We start from the raw sequence: 27,350 nt of genomic DNA, 5'->3' as shown, positions 1-27,350 counted from the left end.
TCTTAAACTTTGGTTGTGTTACTGTTGCTTTATTAACCTTTAGAGATTTATAGATAGTCTGTGATAAATGAGAAGGAGTTGCCTGAAGTCCTTGTATACTTTAGGTTTTCTTTTATATCCTGGATATAAATCTATACTAGTCATTATTCAGTACTTCGCGATTAGCAGAAATTCCTGAAGTAATGAGTGGAAAGCCGGTAAAGGACCCCGCTGTGGCGGAGGCAGGAGCGGTCTGAGCGCAGGCAGGGCAGCGCTGACGGCCCCGAGCTGCCCGGGAGGGGGCAGGGGCAGGGCCATGGTGCTCCGTGCGCTCGGCGGCCGGGCTGGGCCGGGACACCAGGGCCGGGACACCAGGGCCGGGACACCAGGGCCGGGACACCCGTGGCGGAGCGGGGCGGGGCCGGGCCGCACCTGGCGGCCGCGATGGCCGCGGGGCCGGGGCGGTGCCGTACCGGGGGCAGAGTCCAGCGCGGGCGGCGGCGGCCGCAGGATCCCGGGCCCGGCGCGGAAGATGCCGCTGGGGCTGAGGAGCAAGAAGAAGGACAAGTCCAAGGAGACCTTCAAGCTGGTGGAGGGCGAGGCGGCGGCCCCGGCCCCCGCGGCGGCCCCGGCGCCGTCGGCCGGCGCGTCGCGGCTGCAGTTCCACACGCAGCTGGCGCACGGCAGCCCCACGGGCCGCGTGGAAGGCTTCGGCAGCGCCCGCGAGCTGTACGCCCGCATCGGCGAGGTCTTCGGCATCCACCCCGCCCAGGTAGGGCCGGCACCGCCGCGGCCGCGTCCCGCCGGGCCTCCGGGGCTCTTCCCACCGCCCTGCCCCACGGCATCCTCCGGCACGGGCTTGTGCGGACGTGCCTGCTTTACACTTCTTGGGAGAAAAAAACTCCCTTTGCTATTCCAAATGAGCGCTACCTTACGGGAAAAAACAGAAGTGTGATTGCACTTAACTCTTGCATGGTAAAAACGATGGTCCTCTTGACCGAAACCCCAGTGTCTCGCTTGACCTGTTGCCAGCTGCTGTTTGACACAGCTCTTAGGCACTGCTTCATTCCAGTTAAAAAAGGGACAACTTGATTTATGAGGCTAAATGCCCAGAATGAAGGCAGGGAAGGGGAGGGGATGTGGTATAAATGCCCTGAATAGGACTACATTTTAACATTTCAGCCGAAAAGTGATGTTTGGAAAGTTTTCTGCTTTATCAGGTAATTATTTTTAAAAGGCTCACAGTTCAAATGGAGTTATTTAAGTCTGTAACAGGATTCTTTTTTAAGTTCTGCTGCCTTTTTGATCTTTTTTTTTTTTTCTGAGCCACGTTCTAAACATTTGTTTGGATAATGATTCATTTGTGTTTGTAAATGCATTGTTTTCTCTTAGTTAAAAGGTAGTGGCCATATCAAGTTCTTCCTATGTGGTTCTGTGAACCTTAACCTCTGAGTGGCAAGTTGAAACAGAGGGCTAACATTTCATGATGCCTACGTGTGGCTGTACAGCTTTACTTGTTTTCTTCTTTGTAGATGACTTTTTTTAAAGTTGTAAAGACTACTACTACGGCAGGCTTTGTTCTGAGAGTTTACTGTGGCCTGACATAGCATTTCAAACAGTAAACTGTAAAGGGAAGTGGCAGTAGCAGTGAATACAGTTTAACCTGTCACTATTGCATTAAGTAATTAAGAGGCAATACATCCATGTCCCAGACCTTCCCAGCCGCTTTCTGACCTCCTGCGCCTTTGTTTTCTTTTCATCCTGAGCTGCTGTTCCCCTTTTGTTCTGTTCCATCTCAGTTGCACCTTTTATTCTCAAGTTCTCATAATTACCAGATTGTCTTCTATTTTAGTTTTCTTCCTTTCACTGTTGAACTTTTGGCTCCACTGACTTGAGAAAGAACAGCTTTCATGGAGAAATTTAATTTTGTATGAATGGTGCGGTCTTGTTTCTCCTGCTGGATGTATAATCTGACACCCTCAGAGGTTTTAGAGGAAGCACCACATATCATGGGCATATATTGCCAGCCTTGTGCCAGACTAGGGAAGTTTCTTATTATCTTTCTCTCCTTAATGTTCCATTCCTTAATTTTTTTTGTGCGTGTCTTATTGATAAAAATGGATGGAGAATTATTGCTGGAGGCACTGAACTTAAAATCTTTTACTCTTTTTTTTTATTCTTTTACTCTTTTACTTTAAGGAAGTTGTATGAAGTAAAAATTGTGAACAAAAACAATTGTAAAGGTGGCATAACAGAGTGAAAAATTTGGACCAGAGAGTCATGTAACAGAATTTTGGTAGAGAGACAAGATATATCAGTGAACAGTCAAGAAATGTGAATTTATTTTAAATGGTATTATCTATTCATTTAAGTTGCTTTTGGACAGATAATCTAGTGTAAAGAATAATGCCAGAAGATACATCTCAGCAAGATGAAAGACTTTGAGGTACTCAAATGCCGTTTGTAGGTGTTACCTGTCTAGGAAAGTTTCAGTGACCCAGCTCTCCCGAAGCCTGTGGTCAGCGTGATACTGCCTTTGGAAACAGGTCCTATCACAGAGATCTCTACTCTGTAGTGGCTGAGCTGGAAAATAGTGGGGGGGAGTGGAGGGGAAGACTTTGTGTAGAGAGCATTCAGATACCTTTTGCAGAAATGAATACATTTAATATGATATGTGAGTTTACTGTAGGGTAGGCAACAGTGTGGATTCTTGGATAAATTCCTGCCTAAGTATTTTAATATCATTCTGAATGAGTTGTAATCTGCCACTTCTCCTTTTGACTCCACATGGTTACAGCACTTCTTTTCCTCCTTGGATCACATCTCTCAGGACCAGCTGAGTTTAGCTTCTGCTGGAGAATCCTTTCCAGGTTCTGTGATTGACTGCCAACAGTGACAGAGAGAAGTTTGTATAAAACACAGTGTTGGACAGACACTGACAGAAACTTCTGTGCAGACCTGGCTCATGAGTAGGGTAGGATGGGGACAGGACAAGATGGGTATAGCTTCAAAGGGGATATTTGCTAGGTATCTATGAAAGACTGAGACATAACAGCAGCTTTTGAGGCTTTTCCTGTACTCATCCTTTCTTGCAGGTATTTTATTCTTCACCCATCTTCCTAGATGAATATATCTGTTACCCCTTTTGAGCTGAGGGATAGGCAGAAGCCTCCCTTTCTGCCTGCCTCTGACTTTTCCCTCATCCAGCATTTCTTTTCTCTGTCCAATGTGACTGTTCTTTCTACAGGGGTGTGTGAATATGGCTTCTAGCAATAGATTGCCTGTGCCATTGTCACCAAAACTGTGGGAAAAACAAAATCTCCAATATTTTTTATGTTAGAGAATTAATGCATTACTTGATTCTGGCCAGGATGTGCAATAGAAATTCATCCACACAAGCCTGGGTTGTGCAGTGAAAATCATTCCATCATGCATATTTCCTTAACAGAACTTTTCACACTTTTATACAGACAAAACCCAAAGAAATTCTTGTTCAATGGTCTTGAATTACACAATTCTTAGTATTCGATCTCCTATTGGTTATTGATCCCTTTGCCTTCTATGCTAATTTGGTCCTCATTCTTCAGTTCTCTTATTAGTCTTTTCCCAGACCAGGTCTCTGGCCACACCAGGGGGTGATGTTCAGGGGTAATGGTCCTTAATGTTCGTTTATCTCCTATGTATCTTCTGGCTACTCCCAATCTGTGGATGTTAACATTTTAAATTTTAAACCCCGAAGAGTGTTGTAAAGAGAAACTTCAATTCCCTTCCCCTTAGGCAAAGGAGATCAAATCCCTGACTAAAGTTAAGTAAAAGAATGTAAAATTTGTATAATTTCCAGCATCATTATTATGAGTGTTGTTTGAGGTAGATCACATTGTTCTTGACTTTTACCTTGATTACTTAAACAGGCTTTCAACAAGAAAGCATAGAGCTAAAAAAAATATAGATAGATATATGCAATCCTTAACTAACAACACAACCCACGCACAGTTACGTGTATGTTTCTATTTGCATAAATAATAGAAATATCTCCCCCTAGTCTTTCTATGGAGGTTGAAGTAGGAAAAGTAGTTGGAAAAAGTATGTGTAGCTGTGGTCTTCTAGAATTACTGCTCCACTATTACTATTGGGAATGTAGCAGGGAATGTTGTGTTCCCCGTAAGGGTGAAAGTGCTAAGTGCAGCCTGTATGATAAATAAATGAGCACTGACTGAAGGACAATGTGGGTCTGTTAAAGTGTTTGGTGGTGGTGTGCTCCTGTGAGAGCACATGGTAGGGCTTTAAAGTATTCAGAGTAGCTAATCAGGCACTGAGAACGTGGATATTAAAGTCCAGCTGTAGCAGGGCTATTTCTTGATCAGATGAGAAGGGAGTGGTAACCCATAGAAGCTGTATGGACTTTTTATTTGTCTACTTGCAATTTGCACTTTTGATTATTCTGTTTGCTTTGAAAGGTGAAATGTGGTAGGGCTAGTGAACTAAGTGTAATGCTCAATGACTCTGTTGGTCCAGAGCTCTTGGAGGCTGGGGTTTCTTTCACAGTGGAAGGAATTTTGCACCACATGGGTGATTCAGGAAAAAGAGAGACCTTTCTGGAAGCAGTAAGGGCAGAAATGCCTCTTTCCAGTAACAAGAGTTCAGCTGCTGAGCTTGTGTGTGGCCCGTTGTTCCACAGGCCTTGCCTCCTCAGGCTAAACAGTCAACTTTACAGTGAGGCTGTGCCACATTAAACATTCTTAGAAGTATTTGATTTAAACCTCTTCTTTTATGAAAAACTACTGACAAATAAGCTACTGTTGAAACTTGTGTTTCTGAACAAAACTATGCTTTTAACAATAAAAAAATCTGAAGTGTGTTTTAGAGAAGAGTCAGCTTGTGAAATCCTCATCACTAACATGTTGGAAGTTTTATTGTTACGCTTATCTGTTGAAACAAATTGCTCACAATCACGCCTACAGATTGAATACTTTAAGTGAGCAAATTTAACACTCCCTACAAAACACCTCCTCCCAACCCTATGGCAAGAATTGTTTGCTTGCTGTTTCCCTAAGCAGTGCTTAAATGTCACACCCGTATTGCATGTGATACTTGCTGTGTCTTTTTCAAATACTTTAATTGAAAGTATTTGAAATGTTAGTATGGAAATAATTGGATGGAAGAACTTACACTCTAATACTTGTACAAAAAAACAAACCCAAAACAACAACAAAAAAAAACAAACAAAAAAACCCCAACCAAATCCCAAAACAAACAGCAAAACACTGAATTTTATAAGACTGAATGTATTGACAGGTTGAATACCTGACAGTACCAAAAGCACACTGGAACATGGAGGAGCTGGTTACTCTTCCTGTTACTGAAGCTGACCAAGGCTCCCACATTTTCCTCAGGGAGGATAAAGCGAGTAAGGTAACTAGAAAATGCGTTGGTGATTTCTTGATATGATGAGATCTACACATAAAAAGGGAAATATGTCAGTGGGTGTTACATCTTGCTCAGAATTAAAATTCCCAGTTCCCTACCTCTTAAACAGAAAGTGATTATGATCTATGTAAAGTTTTCTGAGATTTTTTTAATACATTTTCAATAGCTTCTGAGTGTGTAATCTATCAATCAACTTATTATTTCTTCTCAAAGTGCCAGCTTAATATGGGAGATGAGAGAATAATTAATGTATAGAACATGCAATATGGTACTGCATATATACTTTATATAACACATCATGTAACCCTCTTTTTCTTAGCTAATATCATTTATTTATATAACACATGGTAAAGCCCTGGTTTTCTTGACTAATGTGGTCTCTTCCAATTGAAAATATGGGGTGCAGAGAATAATCTGTTAGTAATCTTATTAGATAAATCTATTTTATAAAGTTGTGCATAAGCCCCTAGTGCCCAGTGACATGGTGTCAGTGAACAGTGTCCTTGTTCTGAGTGCTGCTCTTGGTGAAGGGGGTATTCCAGATACTTTGTGACTGATGTAGGAGTTCTGGTTCACAATATCTTGCTATTGTATTGTATTGCTTGTGATATTATAAATCACAGCACTGGTATGCTGAATTAAAGACCAAATGCCTATGAAGGTTTAGAGTAAGGACAGAAAAGACTTAACAATGAGAATTGCACATTAAATTTTTTTCTTTCTTCATTTTTGAATAATAAAATTACTATTAAAAATACTCAAAAGTTTATTTGAGTGGAAGCCATCATCTAAACATTTGAGTATATAATCTGTCATTAGGTAGCAATATTAAACTTACGTAAAATCTATGACAAAATACCATTTTTGAATTGATAGGTCTCAGTTGTGTACAAATAAAGCTATGCTATAACTAGTAGATGGTGTAGTGGTATATCTTTCTGGGTAGATACATCTTTAGTACATTACTCTTTGCATATATCTGTTCTGAGAAAAAGCTGTTGTTAACTAAAGAGAAGAATGATTTAAGTTTTATTTTTGACTGGCTGATGCTCTCTCAGCCTTGTGGTTAGCACAGAACTGACTCACAAAAAATTCTACAGACTTATAGGCTGTAGTAGGAATGCCATCCAGATGAAGATCTATAAAGAGAAACTCTGGATCAAGTTTCTAAATATCACATTTCTGCTCTGTTGCCAATTTTTTCTATTCAAAGGTGTGACAGTATTTACTAGATTGTCTGTTTGACAAGGTCAGATGAAGGATGCTAATGTCTAAAATGTAAAGATAGTGCTTATTATTCATTGCAGGAACAATGAACAGAGAACTGAGTTGGTTTTAAACTGTTGAAGTTTTGTAGCTTGAGAGAGCTGAAAATGTGTATGTGATCTTGATATAATCTGTTTTATTTTTTTTTTGGTTTAGAGAAAGAGCTAGTCATTAGAAGCTATTGTTATTAATAATGATAAAATAAAATCAAATTTTCTACTTAAAACCAGTTTATATAGGTGTTGTTATATCTAGAGTACTGTTTAACTGAAAACCTTTGCATTACCTGAGCAAATAAAACTAATGTCTGTTAAGGGTGTGCTGTTACAACTTTCATTGTTAAATAAGGTGTTAGATTGCAGTGGATGTTTGATGGATTAGATGAAATAAACAAGTAGCCATTGAAGCAAGGCTGTTTGGTGGGGGTTTTTTGTTTGTGTTGTTTTTTAAAAACAACAACTAAACAAGACCATCAGGAAACACAATCTCTCTATTAGCTTTTAGTCTTCTAAGATTAAAATCCCCGTATTTACAGATTCTAAGTTCTAGAAAGCTCCAGAAACCTGAATGCTCTCTGTGAAATACATTAGTAAAAGTATCCACTCTTTGTTTGACCTGGAATCAATTTAAACAGGTTGGTGACTTTCATTTCAATTTTTCTGCTTTCATCTAGTGATGCCAGAAGGAAGGAAAAGGCTTGTGAGTGTCTTTGTCTCAGTGAGGTAGATTTTAGGGATTCTCCAAGTTTCTCTTGGAGTGCAGTTTCTGTGGTTTGCCTGCTGCCCTGTGCTCTCTGGTGCTGCCCAGGAGGAAGCTGTGTGGTTCCCTTGGCCCTTACTCCTCCCCTGCTGCAGCTTGGAAGGGCTTGGGCACGTGTCATTGTGGCGGGGCATGCTGGGCTTGGCCAAATTCCTTCATGTAGCTTCATGGTGGGAAAAAGCATCTCTGTGCCCAGGCGGTACAGATGGATTAATCTCACCCTGCCTCTGCCCAGGACAAGAAACCTCCCTGCTGAAGAACTGGCATAAGTGTAGGGAGAAAAAGGACTGCCTGATATCCAGTGCTGAAGGGAAATCCCTCAGAAAATCTGATTTATAAAGAAGCAATTTGACCTTTTTGACCTTTTAAAAGCCTTGCTTTTACTGGAACAGCAATGATCCAAACACATGCTGGGGAAGGATAGGAACTAAGCAAGCCCATTGGAGACAATATGCTCTGAGCTAGTGAGGGAACACATGGAGCAATACAAAGCATTTCATGCCCTCTCATGACTTTTGTTTTTATAAGCTCTCTCTCTTTTTTTTTTTTCCCCATTAAACTGCTTCCAACCAATCAAGTTTTAAAGTAGTCCCTAGTGATCTTTGAATCCTGAAGAATTTGAAGTGCCTGAATGATGAAGCTAAAGATGGTGATGGCTCTTGAGTTTGCTTACTCTGACCTCTGGTGCAAGCTGTACCAGCTCAAGATGCCTCTCTCAGGGTTGGTGTGCTGAGACAGCCCTTGAGAGGTTGCTCACACAGGTAGGTCTCTTTCCTAAGTTCCCTGACAGCTCTTACCTGCACTTTGAGCTGCTGTGTGTGGATGTGAGACAGCTGGAGAGGAAGTGGGATCGTTTTAGCTATGGACCTGTCACAGGGGCCTGAACTGTGCTCTCATTTTAGCTTCCTATCAAGCTCACCAAACCTAATGCACTGTTAATGTGTTTGCTTTCCTTCTGCACAGATCATGTTTTGCACTTTGAACACTCATAAAGTTGATATGGACAAGCTCTTAGGTGCACAAATTGGCCTTGAAGATTTCATATTTGCCCATGTGAAAGGACAACGAAAGGAAGTAGAAGTTCTTAAAACTGATGATGTGCTGGGGCTTACCATTACAGACAATGGAACTGGCTGTGCTTTTATAAAGGTAAACTTAATTACCAGTGAAATACTTTGTTCTATAGAAGCTTCTGTTACTATAATAGGTTAATTATTGGTTTAATGATCCTTTAGGATTATAAAATCTTTTATTATCATATATACGTTAAGTAAAGAATAAAGTTGCTTTTCTTTAGGTACATAATTCAAAATTAGTTCATCTAATCTGTACTGCATGTCATTCAAAATCAGTTCATTTTTTCATTGCTTCTGTAATGTGTATCAGCTTTACAATGAGACCATTGTATCTCCCGAGCTACCCTGAAGTGGTAGGTGTTAGATACTGCTTGCATCTGCCCCCTCCTGTTTTAAACTGATTTTCTGATGTCATTTATTAGATGCTTATAGAATTTCTGTCTCTCATGTGATAATGAGATCATATTCTTTCAGTCTCTGGCTGTTCCCAGGGCAGGAGCCTTTGTGCTGTACAAGGGCAGGGGCAAGTGTAGTGGTTTTTCAGCTTTCCAGTACTGTTGCCTTAGATAGGGTTAATTACAAGGATATGGATTAACACAATTTACCACAATTAACTTGGGTAGCAAGTATGGGCAGTAACATACACAATATATTAATCATAATTGCTTTCCTTCTCCTCTTCTATGTGACCTAGAGGCAGCATATTTTGAGACAAGTAGAGACTGAGGAAATGATGCTGCCCTTCTTGTTAGACTAGGTATTAGGAACCTTAATCACATATTCTGCCTTTTTGAGATTCTTTGCCCTAATGTACTCCAGTTACCCATTATTAGTGAGGCATTAGCAATTATCTTTGATTACTGCTGCCCCAATCACTGTTCTCATTGTAAACAGAGCTTCTTGTATGGAGAGGTTGTATTTTCTGTTCATTCCTTAGCTACCATAGCTACAAAACAAGACACGGTTTCGAAATCGGTTTGCTTGTCTTTGATGTGGAAAGATGTGACTGAAGTCATGTTTATGAAAGTCAAGATGCAGTGAAGGTTTCACTCAGCATTTTGGCAAAATCACAGCCTTTTATGTTTATAGACAAAGAAGTGTGAATTTCTAATGATGGCATCTATATAGCCCATAGCATTCAGTCATGCTGCTGCTCATGTGGCATTTTAAAAGAAGGCATTGAAAGCAGTGCTTCAGTGAGCAGAGTTCACGAGTGCAGCACTGTGCAGTGACACTCCCATTGTGCTTGGTTGGTAACAGGCAGAGAGAACAGCCCTCTACATAGACTACTGCACAATTGGAGTACACTGGAAAACCCTCACAACATTAGCCAGACAAGCTGAATTTCCAGTAAATTGTATAAAACTCCTCTGAGCAAAAATATATTTTTCCTTGTATTGGTCTAACAGTAAGCACTGTAATGAAAATGGTGCAATCTTCATGGGAATGCATCAATTTTAAGGAGTCTCTAGGAACTTATTTTGTTTGTTGTTGTTGCAGATTTAGCTAATGGGTCTTTTAAACCAGCATAGAAAATACATATACAGAAATAAAACCTGCATCTTTTTTGTACTTTTTTGTCTTGGTAAATGACTAAGCAGAGACTGTCTCTAAAGTTTTATAAAATTGTTTTTGCTTATATACATATATTTTCCTTGAAAATTTGTAACTATGTCCCATTCTTAATTAAAAATTAATACTAAATTTACTGATTGGTGGGCTGTTGGAGGTTGAGATGGGTTATAGTTATTTTACTGCTTTTTGAATAACAGGGAGGTTTCTAGATTTGATGTGGTAACCTAACCAATTTTAAACCTGACACTGTACTTCAGGGTTTTTTCCTGTGAAATTTAATCTTGTTTTGCCTTAGCAAGAATAAAACCTTGTGTAGTTCTTCTTTCACAGATTTATTTTTGGGGTACATGGGCAGGTGAGAAAAAGTATTATGGAGACAAATTAGCATTCAAAGAACAGCTGTGGAACTTGAAGTATGACTGAGTGGTGTACAAGGAGACTATCAAATGGAGTAGGCATTTCATAAGAAATACAGATCCTCATAGCTTCTCAATGGACACTCAATGTAGAACACTTGAAATACAGGCAATTGCATCTTAATTACTGTGATAATGTAGCTCGACTGTCTCAGTCAGTTGGAGTGATAATAAAAAGTGGCACAAATAGCAGCCAGTGAATATTATTTAAATAGTTTTAATTCTGGGATCCAAGTGCAGGAGAAAAGCTAAATGAATATTCAACATGTAAACTAAACATTAATTGAAGCCAAGTGGGACAGGTTTCAAGTCCTGGTAACAGAAATGTGTTTGGCACATTTAGTTTCTGCCGTGTATGATACCCATGCCCGTATTCACCACGAGGCTTCTGTTTGGTGCTAGAAAGAGTTAAATTCAGCCTGAAGCTTAAAACCATTGCAGTGCACTATAGGACAGTGAGCACTCTCACACTTCCCACTGACTCTCAGATGGAGGCACATGTGTGGGCTCAGACATGTGCAGGGGCTGGGAGCAGCTGCTGGGAGGATTGTGCAGCCAGGCTGGCTGTTACAGGGGGAGGTGGCAACGTGTTTATCTGCCTGTCTCACTGTTATGTCATGCAAAGTTAGCCTGAACCATGTCAGCCTTCATTGCAAAGATTGTTATTCAGGAACAGGTTAGGATGAAATTTGTATCTGCAAAATATGAGATATTTTACTGTGTCATAGCTTCTCTATTCAATAACCATATAATAATGGCTTACGTGATGTATGCACACGATGAACAAATATGACAGTATGTAAAACAATAAACAGAATCACTGAAATTTGAAGTGTGATAAATCATAAAGATATTTTAAAGGTTTTTCCCCATAGTTTTTAAATTACACTTCATAAAAGCTGTAACTTCTGTTATGGCCTTGAAACTATTTGTATTTTCCATGACATGGGAGTTAGAAGATTTTCTTCTTCTTTATTATTTCAGAGGAAATCCTTTAATATCAAAGCTGTATGGCTTGATGAAGAAAATAGTAGTTTCACCAGGGGGGTTGGGTCTTATTAAGATCAGCCCTTTACAGTATGTAATTTTTTTACTATATAATATATTTTTAAGTCCCTGGACCATACTTGATAAAAATTCTGTTCCTATCAGACCTTACTTATCCAGCCATTAAATAAAAAAAACTCCAAAACTTGAATAAACATTCAAATTACTGGGATACCTGTGATTGGTTTTAAAGCACAAAAAAATACTAGGTTATTCAGAACCCTAATTTCTGAAGTATGGTTGCATTCTGTTTTTTTCCTCTGGCTGATTTTATATTTAATGCATATTAAAATATTTTCTTTGAAAAATAACGCTTTTCAAAATAGATTTTATGATAATCTTATAGACAAAACACACTGCTGGAATAATAAGCTCAGTATTATTGATATTGTTAACTGACATTCTTGAAACTGTGATGTCACCTCTTAAAAACTATCTTAAAAATGAAAAAAAAAGCCCTTTTGAAGAAATGTTTCTAATTCTGGTGGTGTGTTTTTTTTAAACAACAGCGAATCAAAGAAGGCAGCCTTATGGACCAAACCAAAACCGTCTGTGTGGGTGATCACATAGAGACCATAAATGGAGAAAATGTGTCAGAGTTTCGGCATTATGAAGTTGCCAAAATGCTAAAAGATCTGAAGAAAGGTCAGAAGTTTAAGCTGGAGTTGGTAGAGCCTTTGAAAGCATTTGGTGAGTGACCTGACTGTCCACCTTATTCAGTAAAATACCTTGATAGTAAAATCACAACATTTCATTACATTGCCAGTTTGTTTTCAGAATGCAACCAGTTGCCCACCTAAGGTAACATAATGACTACAAGAAAGCACATTTAGTTTTTTTCTTTGAAGTGGAAGATTTATGAATGGATTTTCTTCCATCTTTCTCCAGTAGTTGTCATCCTGGTGTGGGTTACCTCAGCCTGAGTCTTAGTCTCAGTCTCTTTTGCCACTACATGATTTTGCAAAATAAGTACAGCAATTGTTTCATGGGTATGGTTTTAAAGGACTGATCACTTCACTAATGTCCTGATCCTCAAAACTTCTTTTTTCCTCCATTGATTCATAATCTCTGTTGTTCTGTGTCAGACTTTTCTATTTCTGTACCCTTTACTGGGGTCTGTGCTCTCTAATGCAGAAGGAGTCTGCAGCAAACACTCTGGGATTCCCCAGAGCACTTCCTTTGCTGCCTCCTGCCTGCCTGTTCTCCCTCTCCCCCTCCCCAGCCTTTCTGTGGATCTCCAATCATGCAGCAGGTGTACTCAGAATTGGAAGAAAGTAGAATTGCAAAGCTCTGTCTCTACTTGCCACCTGCATGCTATGAGCAAGTCTGCTTAAATAGGATGCATTCCTACTGTTAATTCTTGTATATATTTGATTCTATCTATGTAGATAACAAACAAGGGAAGTTTTGCTCTGGCAGCCAAAATAGAGACTGAGTTATAATTTTTACTATCTCAATTTTTTGGATCCCCTCCCCAGACCATGTAGCATTTTCCTGTAATAAAAACTTCAAAATAGTGCTAAATCATAAATTTGTATGAAGCCTTCTGCATGCCTGCAGTGCAGTCAATTCAATAACACTGTCTTCACTACAACAGCAAAAATTTTAAATGTTTATTTTTCAAAAATTTTTTTATGTGTTCGTAGTTTACAGCTACTGTCATACACCAATCTTGACACTTGGTGTCAGAATAGCAGCAGAAATTGAAAATGAGAGAAATGCAGAGATTTCTTTTTGCATTTGGTGCTTCTGTGAAGAATGAGTTATGAGTTGATCTCTAGTGCATTTGTATATATGTTGGTACTACTGTTAAGTAAATGTGTATATTATACATTATGCTAAAGAATTGCATATATTGTCTATCACAATTAGTAATGCAGCAATACCCTTTTTTAATATAGGCCTATAATTTGTGTTCAGTGCTGAAGTGTTACACAGTCTGTAAAGAGCAGGGTTAATCAGCATTTGATTGATGACTTCAGCCATAATTTAACAGTATTTACTTTAGTCAGGTGACTAAGGCACTTTTTTGCCTATGATGTAGAGGAGGAAATGCATTAATTTCACGGCAATACCTTTTTTCTAACACTGATTTAAGAGGCAACCAGAACTTTGCGGGGAGATTTTTGGAAGATACGTGGTTTTTTTTACCCTGCAGAAATTAACTTGCAAGTTCCAGTGCTCAGTAGGTTAAAATGTCCTTTAGCCTTAGGTACAGTTTAGGCTTCAGGCACAAAGATAATGAATAACTCTAAAAATAGCCCCAGAGGAGATGACAGACAAGATTCATATCCTGCTGGACAAGTAGGTGCTGAATTCCCGTTAATTTCAACAGAATTTGATGAGGGTACAGAAATAAGAGACAAGCCTCTGTGTGAAATTATTTTTATTTTTCTTCCTCTCAGCAGAATGTGAAATAAGTAACATATACTGGTTGGACATCCTTCTACCATGTACACACAGGCTGTCTCAGCTACTCTAGACAAGGCTGGTAGCATAGAATTAAAGATTTGTACCAGTCACAAGCTCTGTGAATTGTGAAAAAATAATAGAAACAAAGTAAAGGCAGTGTAACACAAATGCTGCTTTTTAATTATGTGAACATGAAAAATAGTTTCTATGATAGCCAGAGTGTTTTGGTCTGAAGTACTGCAAATAAAGGTTATGTCAAATCATGAGTTTTAGGGTGATAATGGTGACAGAATTTGAAAAATACGGGGTTTTTTTCAGGAATGACTTTTTGAAACGAGTCTAGCAGGAATGATGACAATCTTAAGGATGTTTTAAACTGTTCATGAAGCAATAAAAGGATTAAGAAAAAGTGTTGCTCCTAAGTATAGGATATATGTAAGTGATATATAAGATATATATAATACATGAGACTATGACATACCTATTTGTATCATAAAAGTGAATAAAATTTACTTTTCAAGACCTGTTCAGCATAATAATCTAGGTTTGTGACTACTTATGCAAGAATGATGAGTTGAAATCTATCTGAGCAAAGTTAATATATTATGTTAAATTATTGTATTCAAGAAGAGCTTATTAGAAAGGCCTGTCATTAGGAGGAGGAATAATCTATTGGAGAAAACAGGACAATTAAAAGCAGTTCTGCAAAATTGTCTCCTCTCTTCTAGCACTTTCCAGATTCACTATGTAACTCCCATGTCAGGTAAATTAAAGCCTTGCCACTTTTGAATGTAAAATTGCATCCTGGAACAAGAAATCTTAAATGATTCCATGCTCCGTTTACTAACTGGGGTGCCCTTACCCAGGATTCAACAGGAAAGGCTAAATTCAGGTAAAGGAAACTTTGTGAAAACCAGACACTCTTCTAGAGATTTATCAGCTGTGAAATGATTTTGGTGAAACCAGTGGAAAACCTCCTGCAGCTCTGCTTATGGCCACTTCACCTCTGAGAGTGCTGATAAGCAAATTGTTAGCTCAGCTCAGTGTGGCTGATCACACCTGCTTAGCAGGAGTGTTTGCACCATTGCAACAGTGAAAGGTAGAAATGTTGCAATGCTAAACCTGCTCTGTGTTCTGTCTGAACAGAGAAAACAAAGATCAGAATAAATCAGCAGCTGGCTGGTGACTTCAGCCGCTATCTAATATAAAGGTATAAATACTTTTCTGTAGAATAGGGAAATAAAATTACACAAGGTGCACATATGAAATGAATGCCATGGGCCTGCTTAGATTTATTGGTCAATGGAAGTCCTAGCCTCAGTGCAGTTGAGAAGATATTAGAATTTAAAGACAAGAAATTGTCAGCAAAGCTGTACTTAGAATAGTTAATTTATAATTAGATTCCTACATAGTCCAGATCTTGATTAGAATAAAATGTGAAGGTATCATAATAACCAAAACAGATACCTCATATTCTGTTGCATGTAGGTTTTTTTTGTATTTTATTTTTGTTGGATTTTTTTTTTTTTTGTCTTTAGAAAAGCTGGAACCAAGATCCAAAGGCAGAACTCTGTCAGAGGCTAAAATCTCCAAAGGGAGAGAAACACTTCGCCTGAGAACCAAAGGCCCTGCTACTGTGGAGGAAATGGTATGGTGTGGTATATGCCCTTCAGCAGTTTAATCACCTAGTTTCTGATTTATTCGTTCCCAAGGCTGAGAAGTTGGAAGGAAAAAAGTGGATGTTACAAAGCTTGTGGGACTAAAGAGAACAACTAAAGTTGACTAGCAGGGATAGGATGGGGCTGAAGAACCTGGAAGCAGAGAACCTATATTTAGATGTTATGGATTACATGGATGAATTTAAGGTAGATTAAACCAAGGAGTGCTGAAAAGAGGGAAGGGGTGGGGGGGGAAAGAGATGGGATGGTTGTGAAGAATTTGTTCCATTTCTGACACAGAAGTGTATGGCGTTGGTGAAAGGGTTGTTGTTAGGAGAAGCTAATTAGATACATTGATATGAATTTGTGCAAAACCAGGATTAGAGTTTGGTGAATAAATGTTATTTCTTCTGGGCTCTTCTAAAGCTGATGAGGATTTGATGGAGATCTGTATTGTCAGGAGATAAAAGGCCCCTGTTCAGTTTGAGTGTGTGAAGTGTGTGGCTTCATATTAGAAGGAAAGCTCATGTTTGTGAGGAGAAAGAGAGTGGAATAGTGTGTTTTACCTGTAGATTTTGTAAGTCTTGGTGGCTAAGATGGGAGTAAGGATAATCACTGGCACATTGCTGGTTATTTTGAAATCTGCATGGATATAATCATACTTTTGCTCTTCTCTCCCTTTATTCCAACAAAGCCAACTGAAGCTGAAGAAAAAGCAATAAAAGAAGTGGATGAGCTTCTTGAAACATACATGGGCATAAGAGATACTGAATTAGGTGAGTTTTTAGCAGATACATTGCTACAAGATTAAATAATTTCTCGTTTTCTGTAGTCTAAAATTTATTGAGTACTTTAGTCTCTGGATGCAAGTGAAGCAAAATTTGTCCAGCCTGCAGTCTCAAAAACTTGCCTGTATTTCTGCAGATGTGTTTGTCTGATAAAAGAATCTCCCTCTCACTTCAATCCTTATGATGTAATGACTCAATCTATTACTCATTACTTATGATGTAATTAATCTATTGACTCTATAATCTATCTACTATACTATTCTTTCTGAACATTATCTGTACACTGTTGCATGAATTTTTTAGTTATTTGCTATAACTGTCACCACTGTATTCTTTCTGGCATATATTTTCTAGTGGATCTTGTGTGTGCTCTGGTTAAGGATTCTTAAGGATAAGTATGTTTATTTGCTTTTCTGCCCCTTGGCATAGACACATCAAAGTTGATTGCTAAGGTTTGAAACGGAGATCTTCATCAGTGAATAAGCAACTATTTAGCAAGGGAACTGGCAGAATAATTACACATTTTATCAAAATATCTAAGGCCTGTGTTCTGCCAAACATGAAAAAACTTACAGAATATTTACTAGTTATAAGAATCATTGATTTATAATGAAATAGACTACTTAAACCCAGCGTCATAAGTTCCTTAAAGATGCACCAAATTTGTCCTTGCAGCTATTGCTTTTCTTTGTTATTCTGACAACTACTAAATAAGAATTTCTGTTTGTGTGAGAAGAAGCTGCAGTCCAGTTGTTGTAGCCTGCTGTGGCTGGCGTAGTCCTCCTAGGATATCGTGGAACTGCTGGTACTGAGACAAAAAGGAAGGTATTTATTATTAGGGTAATACCTTAAAAGAATCAGCCAAGAAAAATGAAGGAAGAGGCTAAATGGAAAGTTATCTTGAAAAGAAAGCTTTCATGAGAGAGAAGTGGCGAAGTCAAAGCAGAAGAGAAATAGGTCTGTCATGAAGCTCCAGAGGGCGAAGCATCAGGGCTGGAGGGGCAGCAGTTAGAACAGAGGATTGAGAACATGAGGTGGCTATCTGAATAGCCAAAAGGCTTTTGTTGGCTGCTCCTACCAACAAGCATCTGTTTGGGAGATTCTACTAGTTTTTTCACAGGAAAAAAAATGTAGGTAAAACAATATTTGTCCTTCAGCCTAAGGTAGAAGTGGGCTTCCTGTCATAGAAGAGAGGTCAGAGCTGCCCAAAACTCGAGTTCTGTTTTGTAAGTTCTATCTAAACTTTCCTATTCCCATGAAAGTGGAAGTTCTCAAAATTTCTGTTCCCAGCAACTCTGTGATGCTGCTGTGTTACACTCCTGGGAGGCTTGTGTGGTGCTGAGCCATGTTTAGGTTAGGGAGGATTCCGTGTCCCAAATCACTTCTGCAACCTCTGCGCCTCAGTCCCTTCCTGGCTCAGGCTTCAAAGCTCAGAGTCCCCTGCCAGCTGTCCCTCTGGGAGCTGTTTTTGTCCTGCAGCTGTTGCAGTCCTGGCTCAGACTGGGCTTCTGGAAGCTCCTGTCCTTGCAGGTTACTTCCAAGGTCCCCAGGCTCCTTGCCCTACAGGAATAAGCAGCTATAGGTGGTCTGCTTTTGGTGTTCATGGGAACAGTCCTGTGGGAACTGGTGTTCCCTGTGTTTTTGGCTCTCAGTACTGTAAACAGGATGGCTCTTGCACAGTAGACTGAGAAATTCAGCTTTCAACACATATGGTTGAGTTAATAGCCAAGCACCTGGTAGAGTTTTCCCATGAATTCCTTGAGTTTTTCTCCCCCCAAAAAGATCTAATACCCTTCATCTCTGAGTATGTAGTTCGGAAACTGAAAAAAAGCCTTAAAAGAATACTCAAAGAAGGAAGAGGTCTTTCTTCATAGAAAGGCTCTTTTCTTCCCAGCTAGGTGGTTGTTTTGTCCCTCACCTCTTTTTTTTCTTCCCTGAAAGGTAGTGAAAGCAAGAGAAGCTGTCAGAAATCAAAGACTACAGAGTTTGTGTAGCTTTGGTTTGCACCTTTGAAGCCATATCCTGAAGTTCAAATCTGAGTGTCAACAGCCAATGGTGATGGCTCAAACCCCCTAGTCTTATTATTTTAAAACAATTAAACAGCTCTAGGATTCTTTAGGAAAGGAGAGCTAATCACCTGTCACAAATCTGTTCAATTAACACATGTCAGTTTTTCACATACTGGATGTGATCAGTCACCCATGAAAATGAAATATGAGGAAAAGATTCATTCAGAGAATGCCAATCACCACTTAGCTGGAAATTTCACTCATTACTCAAGCCAGATTAGCTGAAAAATGCAAGTCATCACAATGTGCAGCTGACAAGTGATTAAGATCTCAATCATTGCTCACTTCCATGCACTTCTGTTTGTCAGAATTTTTGGATGTCAGTTAATATTGCTCTTTCATCTCCATTAAAATGTCACTTCCATGGTGTGATTGAATTCTGAAACAGTGCCCCAGTTTTAAGCCATAAGTTAGAAAGAAAGAAAAGAAAAATGAATGTTAAATTACAGACAGAATTAAAGGTGAGATAAAGCCCTTAATTTTTGCATGGTTAAGTATCTTGACAGTTTCAAGAATGGCTGACCAAATCTACACACAAATCCCTGGGCTGGACCCAAATACTTGGAAATTGTTAAAGGAAATGCATGCACTTTTTTTCTGGCAAAGTTTTAAATTTTTTTTACATACCTGCTTTTGGATGCATTTTTACCTTTTTACTTCCTTACTCCTTTGTACTGAAAACTGGGCTTAATCCAGAGAAAGGACAGTTGGCTCTGGAAAGGTTTTCCTCAGCCATTTTATGGGCACATTAGAAATTGGGCCAAGGCTTAACTTCAGTATTCTTTAAAATATAAATACACAGCTGAGAGATAATTCAGGTTATTTTAAATTCTGTGAGTGCTTTCTGGTAAAGGAATTTGAGCAGCTGATTAATAGGAGAGACACAGGAAACAGTGTTAGTGAAAAATATTTGCATTTATTTTTTTTAAATCAGCAAGACTTGAATTGTTGTGGACTGTATTTAATCCCAAAAATTCTGGGTGGGAGGAAGACTGGGTCTAACCCCAGAATGCTACTGATTGTAAATTATGGCTTCCTGTCCAAACTTTTTTTCAGCATCTTTTGTCTTCATCCACCAATATTTTGTTCCTCTTTGTTCTATTTTTCTACTTTTGGATGATTATTTCCTTTCTGTTGCTCTCTATAATATTATCAGACATGACATATCCTAGAATCATTAGGGTTGGAAAAGACCTCCAATATCACTGAGTCCAGCCTTTGACCAAACACCACCATGCCAACTAAACACAGCCTAAGTGTCACACCCAATAATTTCTTGAATACTTGCAGCTATGGTGACTCCACCACTTCCCTGTGCAGCCCATTCCCATGCTTAACCACCCTTTCAGTGAAGAAATTTTTCCTGCTGTCCAACCTGAACATCCCCTGGTGCAGTCATGGGCTATTGCACTATATTAGGAACGGCAAGGAGTATGACACTGACTCTCTTAGCTGCATTGTTCAAGAGAGCAGAGTTTATTGTTCTTAATCTTCTTTTATACATGTTTGAGAAGGTCTGAGAGGCAAAACTCTTATTGGTCATTAAAGGTACACATCACCATAAGTGGAACACCACCCCTTGACTAAACAACACCTGCAGATTGTTGTCCTTTACCAAGGACTGTTTGGATTCCTTCTTATGCTTTCCCAGGCCAGAGTGAGAAGCTTGTGTGACTTAGTTTCACACAGGCTCTGTGCTCCCTGCCTGCTTTTAGCATCCATAATGGGCTGCTAGCTTCTCTGCGAGAAAGGTGTGGGGAATGGTATCAGAGGCTTTACTGAAGTCCAGGCAGACACATCCACAGCCTTTCCCTCATCCTGTGGGTGGGTCACCTGGTCTTAAAGGAGATCAGGTTGGTTAGGCAGGACCTGCCTTTCCTAAGCCCATGCTGGCTGGGCCTGATCCGCTGTTTGTCCTGTACATCCTGTGTGATCACACACAAGATAGTCTGTTTCAAAGCCTTCCGTCACTGAGATCAGGCTAAAATATCCTTGCATATTCTGTCTTTGTTTAAAAAAAATTAAAATCCACTTCTCCATTTTTTACTTCATTTTTCATACTTACCATCTGGTCAAAATATCTCTACGGGTTTAAACTTTTTTGTTACCCAAGCTTTTCTCTTGGCTTGCAAATCCAATTCACCAGTACTCAATAGATGTTTTCATCTCTAAACTCTTTAATGGAAGTGATATTCTCCCTGAATTTGTTGTTTTCTTCTCCTTCTGTCACCACACTTCCTTTCCCAAAGGATTTTATTGCATACATCCTGGGGTATATTGTTTATGGCTGTTCATTTACTCTGAAAGAATAATGGGAATTTTTTGATAAAAGGAAGGGCAGCAAGTCCAGTTAAACAAACAAAAAAAAATTCAAGGAGAATTAGTTTTTATGAAAAAGGAACAAGAAGAGATATTTCTAATAGTTCTTGAGTACCAGATTTTACAATGTTCAACATGAAACTTAAACCGAGTAAAATTAAATACTGGAAACTGCAATACCGTGCTTCATTTTCTGCTTTAGAGTGACAGGACAGAACAATAATATTTGTTACCTTTTGATGAAGTCAAAACTTCTAATAGCATTACAGCTAAATAAATATTGAGGCTTCTGTCAGGACTTCTGAAAAAAGTTTTTTCGGAAGTTACAGTATAGGATATAGGTACCAAACCACTATGTAAGGTAGATAATTACGGAAGGCAGGAGGTAGCTTTCATGGCTTGTGCCCCATGTGTCTATTAAAAGTGAAAAATAAGAATTTTGTGAAAGATCTTTGAAGTTATTTTAAATGAGATAGATTTGAAAAGCCAACATATTACTGTGCTCATATTCTGGGAAGCCTGATACTAACTTCTCAGTTAAAGTTGACGAGACTTCTGATTCCTTTCACCACTTTTAAGATGGCTGAACTTTTAACATTTTATGTAAAAATGAATCAGATATTAGCACTGCCTGAAGTGAAATGAAAAAAAGGAAAATTTGAAAACAAATGAGGCTCTTTTGACTGTGGAAAAATATTCTATTGGAATAAAATTCCTGTAATCACTTATTGTGCAGCTCTTACAAGAAGCAGTGGGGAAAAGTGGGGGTAGTGGAGACAATTTGGCAAGAAGCTGTCACCCTCTGAGAACCAGCAAAGTTTTCTGCAAGCTGGCGAGTGTCTGCTAAACGCCTTGGCAGTCAGTGGGCTGGGAACTTGATTCGAACCTGGATTTGATTTCCTGGGAATTCCACATCGCAAACGTCGCCGTGTGAGCAGGCGTGTTCCGCACAGCTGCGCCGCCCTGGGAACGCCGTCCCGCGGCTGTGGCAGCTGCCCGGGGCAGCAGGAACGCGGTCACGGGCTGGCAGAGAAGCTTTGTGCATCAAAGCGGTGAACAGGGCTCGGCTTGGCGCTCTGGCAGAGCCAGGGGGTGCCGCAAGTGCGCGGAGATGCGCTGGGCAGGCAGGGCAGGGCAGGCAGGGCAGGAGGGATGCGCTGGGCAGGCAGGGCAGGGCAGGCAGGGCAGGCAGGGTAGGAGGGATGATCCGCTGGGCAGGCAGGGCAGGAGGGATGCCCTGGGCAGGCAGGGTAGGAGGGATGATCCGCTGGGCAGGCAGGGCAGGAGGGATGCGCTGGGCAGGCAGGGCAGGAGGGATGCGCTGGGCAGGCAGGGTAGGAGGGATGATGCGCTGGGCAGGCAGGGCAGGAGGGATGATGCGCTGGGCAGGCAGGGCAGGAGGGATGCGCTGGGCAGGCAGGGCAGGAGGGATGATGCGCTGGGCAGGCAGGGCAGGAGGGATGCGCTGGGCAGGCAGGGCAGGAGGGATGATGCGCTGGGCAGGCAGGGCAGGAGGGATGCCCTGGGCAGGCAGGGCAGGAGGGATGATGCGCTGGGCAGGCAGGGCAGGAGGGATGCCCTGGGCAGGCAGGGCAGGAGGGATGATGCCCTGGGCAGGCAGGGCAGGAGGGATGATGCCCTGGGCAGGCAGGGCAGGAGGGATGCCCGGCAGTGCAGCCGGGCTGGCGCTGGAGGTCAGCAGCGCCCCGCTCCCGCCGGCTTCCCAAGGAGCCGGGCTCTTTGCATCAGGTGGATTGGGAATGCGAATGTGCTTCGGGAAATATACTACGTTAAATGTGCCCTGCAGCGCCGATTAGGCTTACTCAGTACAGATGAAAATGGGTATTTTTGAGGCTGTTTTAGCACGGCAGTGATATTCTAATTCTTGCTTGACTGGGTTGAAAGTTGATCCGCTAAGTTTTTAGTGGATTTTGCTTTCAAGTTTCGTAAATCTGTAATAAACCAGTTTTTAGATTCTATTTTATTACTTGGGAAGGTCAGTCTTTAAAGAAAGTTGTGTTTGAAGTTACACCGTCTGTTAATGACAGTTTATTATGCGCAATTCTTCAGCTAGAGCAGCTGGACTGTGATGTAATGCCTTGTTGTCTTGTTTTATTGCTGCTGTCTGTGTCATATAGTTCTTACATATCTATTGGCCAGTTTATCTCAAAAATAGCTAAATTCCCCACTCCCACCCTGCTTGAACACTTTCCTAGATCTTTACTCTTTTGATGGCAGCTTTTTCTAAATATCTGGTGTAGCAATATCTTGACCTGCTTGCTCTTACACTACCTTGCATGGCTTTTTTCTTTCCACCCTTCTCCCAGTGTCTATAAAAAGTAAGTTCACATCCTGTTTCATATCCAGAAATCTGTAAAATTTAAATTATACCCTTCATCTCATTGTCTCCAGGCTTGCTTCCCTATAAGTACCTTCTTGTGCCATATTATCAGGGAATATAAAGCGGTGTTGACAGAACAAATCCTTGTGTTCCACTGATCAGGAACAAGAGTCCCCATTTCCCATCCAGACTTGTCTGAATCAGAGTCCCAGGAACTTCATGGGGGACACAGAGGGAATCAGTGCAATGGGGATAGGGTTTCTTCTGGCAGGGTCTTGAGGATCCTTGAGAACCACTAGTGGTGCCTGGGAAGCTGGAGTACACTTAAACTGTCTCCATCACAACAGTTTATTTGTCAAGATTTACATAAATTTTCCTTGGACAGCTTTGTGTCGTTTGACACACCGTGATTGTGTTTGGAGCCTCACATCTGAACACAGTTGAAACCAAAACATCAAGTTTCCTCAGAATTACTGTTGTTGACGTTTACAATGTGGAATATGGCTCAAGCTTGCTTACAGCTTGTTACATGTTTGCACAACAGCAAGTACTGTTTGCCAGAAGTTCAGAACTGTCAATAAATTTGAGCTGAGTTTTAGGTCAACAAAATAAAATTAAATAAATTTAGTAAAACTTCAGAGCAGGGAAAGTTTTTTTGTTTTTATCAGAGAGATTTTGCAGTGTGATTCAATACAGTGTATGTGGTAGATGCAGGCTGCCCCAGTGAATGTTTTACTGTGGCTTCAAAACTTCCTTCCCTTTCTCAGGCACTATATTATGTGTTTTACATGTGGACATTCCTCTAAGAAAAGGCTAGAAGCTATCAAATCCTTCACTTTGACGCTCGAATTCGATATGCTCATAAAGAAAGTGGTGGTTATTTGATGTTTAACAAAAGATGGATGGAGGACACCTTGCAGTTTAAGGCAGGTGTGTAAAGTACTCAAAAAATGAAGCAGACTTTGATGTTTCATCTATTGTACTATACCATCATTTTCCTGTGAAGAGAGGCTGTGGAGCAGAGATACAGGTCAGCAAATAAACTTGAGCAGTGCTGTTTGTGCTGAATGTGTCTTACAGAGCACTCTGAGGGACCCAGCTCAACTCTTTTCACCCTTCATGGAGGTACAAGTGTCATGATCAAGAGAGGTTTAAGCCCTCACAGTTCTCATTTGCTCTAATATCTGTGGGTTACCAGCATCCAGTGTTGTTTGGGGTAGACTTCTAAATTTTCCTAGAGTCTGAGAAACTGCAGTGGCAGAAGGTGAGGGATGAGCACAGCAACTAAAGAGTCAGTCCTAAGCAGCAGCCCCAGTGTAGCCATTTCAAAAGTGAGCTCTGACACTTGATAAATTCTGTACCTTTGTGATAAATAAGAGAAAATGCTGGAGAGTATTGATGTGCAAGATATCACAGTTTAACTCCATTGTATCACTCCTCTGCTTTCATTTTCCTGGATACCGGGATGTTCCTAGTGTTTGGTGGCTCCAGTTCATTGTGCACAGCAGCAAAGCCTTTCTCTTGCTTCTGCCCAATTTGACCCACCTGGCTGATATTTTCAGAAATAATGTTTTCAGTTTCTAGAGGCATAAGCATGAACCTTAGGTACATAATTCCTGTTGAATCCTAAATCCACCTGGTAGATTTTGCAATCTCCCTAAGCTGACCTTCCCAAGTGTTGAAAATAAACATCCCAAATGTATCTTGGCCCTATGTGTTAGCTGTCACTTTCACGATAATTACATTATTTTGTTTTGTTGCTCTTTAGCTGCAACAATTGTGGAAGCTGGAAGAAACAAGAAAAACCCAGATGAATTCGCAGTGGCATTGGATGAATCTCTTGGAGACTTTGCATTTCCAGATGAGTTTGTATTTGATGTATGGGGAGCGATAGGTGATGCTAAGCAAGGACAACTGGAATGAGAACTGTGCAGTTTATCAATACCTGTTTGAAATACAAATTATTTGCAAATACATCAGAATTTTAATAATTTTATTGATGTGAATTCAGGGTGCTCTGCACAAGTATTCTAACCTGAGACTATCCTTTGCAAAAGAAGGTTTCTAATAGAAATGAAGGTGAACCCAAACTTCTGACAACTGCAATTTAAAACATGTTATTTACATATAGAAATCACTGTGAGGAGAGTGTCAAGGTGATATATTTATACAGAAATCTTATGAAAATTAGGTAATTTTTATTGTACATACACTTTGATACCAATATTCTGAAAAGTGTTAGACATATTCAACAGTTTGGATTATTTTATCTCTTTAGAGAGGTGTATAAAGTTATTGAGGAAGTATCTAGCTTCATGCTGCAGTTCCCTGATTTTCTGCTGTCCCTATGTATTAACCTAAAGCTTTAGGTTTTCTTACAGCTTGGCCTGGACATTGTTTTTACTGTAGGCAAAGCTGGGAAGAAGCTACCTTGTTTCTTTAGAACTGAGATTCAGGGAAAAAAAAATCCTCTGAAACATGAAAATTGGATGAGAAAGACTTGCTTGCATTTGAGTCACATTATGCTCTGTCTGGGTTATTACTGAGGTAAGTAGAGTAGAAATGCTTAAACCAGGAAGCTGCTGCTTTATTCAGATGCCATATTATTGCAATAGGAACTGCATAGGAAGAAATAAATGTTAATTCTGATTAATATTAATGCATTTGAATAATATCTGTGATTTGGTACTGGAGACTACAGAGTATCAATCACTAAGTGCTTAATTGATCTTTGCATATGCTAAATTATTTCTTGAGATCCTATGGAGCTCCCCTCTTGTCTCTGGGTTTTTTCAGCATGGCAACACAAGACAGATATTGAAGATGTTCAATACCCAAAAGATATTATTGTAATGTCACAAAGAATTGTAGTTTGGATGACAATGCATGCCTAGACCCTGAAAAATATGTTAAACTAATCTTAGATGTTAGGATTTCCAATTATATTGAACATAAATGTTTATTTTAACTACTAATTTTTTACTAATAAATTTGAGATTATTGCAAATGAAATTGGACAAGAATGTGGGTTCTGACTGGGATGGTGTAATAGCTTTTTAGTATTTTTATATTTGCATAAGAATATAAAATAATAATTACTACAAAAGTTTTTTTTCTAAATCACTGTCCAAAGAAAATGTCTTTCACTGAATTGCAGAGATGTCTTTAAAATAAAGATTATGCCAATAATTTTACATGTTCTATATCAATGATTTTTTTTTGTCTAAAACTGTGACATGAAGTACATTGAAAGAACAGCTTCTAGTTCTCTTATCTAGGTTATTGAGGAAGGAGTCTCAACTCCACTTCAGCAAATTTCTGTAAAACTTGGAAATAAAAAGAAACTGTAAGAAAGTGGTAAAATTTTGTACATCCCATTGCTCATTTTGGCCCTCAAGGATGTATTACTTTGCAAAAGGAGTTTGAGCATTTCTTCTTTTTTATTAATTGCAAGTCTGAGCCCACAGTCTTCTGTTGCAACTGAGCACACTCTCTGTCTTGTAAAGGGTTACTTTAGCTCATTTACTTATGGTAATGAGGGGTTAAAGTGTTGTGGGCCATATAATTGGTTCTTTAAGCTTCTAGGTGAAAAGCAAAAAGGAAATGCCAAGAATTCCTTGTTGGTTTCAAATAATAAAACTCAATGTCAAATTTTGTGGAAGTGTTTATGTACACTAGTGTTAGTTACCAACATGCCACTGGTTATAAAATATATTAAAATTGAGAATTACTTTAAAAAAAGAGAAGAAGTACCATGGATCATACATGAAATGTTGCCTGTAGCAGATAACCCCTTGTAGTTTGGCCATTCATTTTATTTTGAGAAATTAATGTTTTTCAATCAATTTATACTCAGGGGATAATTTGTCTCATTACAGTGATAAAATAGTATGATAAAAATAATCTCTGAAGCTCTAATGCTGCAGAGAGCTGCCTCTTCTTACAGTGGCTTATTTCTGTGGAGTTTATTTCAGGCCTAAGATTTAAATAGTGATTTCAATTTTACTAGCCTTTACTGCAATAAAGCACATCAATATATCTTACTTTTTCTGTGTTCTCAAAGCATTCACTATTTCCAGCACAAAAGACAGGTACTACTACCTAATTTGATAGATTATTTGTATTTTCCAGCCATGCACAAAGAAATTGTCACGTGAAAATCACATTGTCTCATGAAGCGTGATAAATTCTTCTCTCTTTTTGTAATGATTTGTGTGG

At 39.6% G+C, this 27,350-nt stretch overlaps 1 protein-coding gene across 1 annotated transcript; it reads left to right on the top strand.

Annotated features, from left to right (window-relative positions):
- Positions 1-511: 511 nt before the first annotated feature.
- GIPC2 (GIPC PDZ domain containing family member 2) lies at positions 512-26,328 on the top strand. Its single transcript, XM_005521031.3, has 6 exons — positions 512-751; positions 8,395-8,580; positions 12,055-12,235; positions 15,496-15,605; positions 16,310-16,391; positions 24,901-26,328. The coding sequence occupies exons 1-6, from the start codon at positions 512-514 to the stop codon at positions 25,053-25,055; spliced, it is 954 nt and encodes a 317-aa protein (XP_005521088.2). The 3' UTR covers positions 25,056-26,328.
- Positions 26,329-27,350: the final 1,022 nt, after the last annotated feature.

The sequence above is a fragment of the Pseudopodoces humilis genome, chromosome 10 (assembly GCF_049639895.1).
Source record: "Pseudopodoces humilis isolate 2021_Gansu_Grassland_sample_001 chromosome 10, ASM4963989v1, whole genome shotgun sequence".
Classification (NCBI taxonomy): domain Eukaryota; kingdom Metazoa; phylum Chordata; class Aves; order Passeriformes; family Paridae; genus Pseudopodoces; species Pseudopodoces humilis.
The sequence above is the reverse complement of the archived record's forward strand: the minus strand, read 5'-3'. Positions and strand labels throughout refer to the sequence as shown.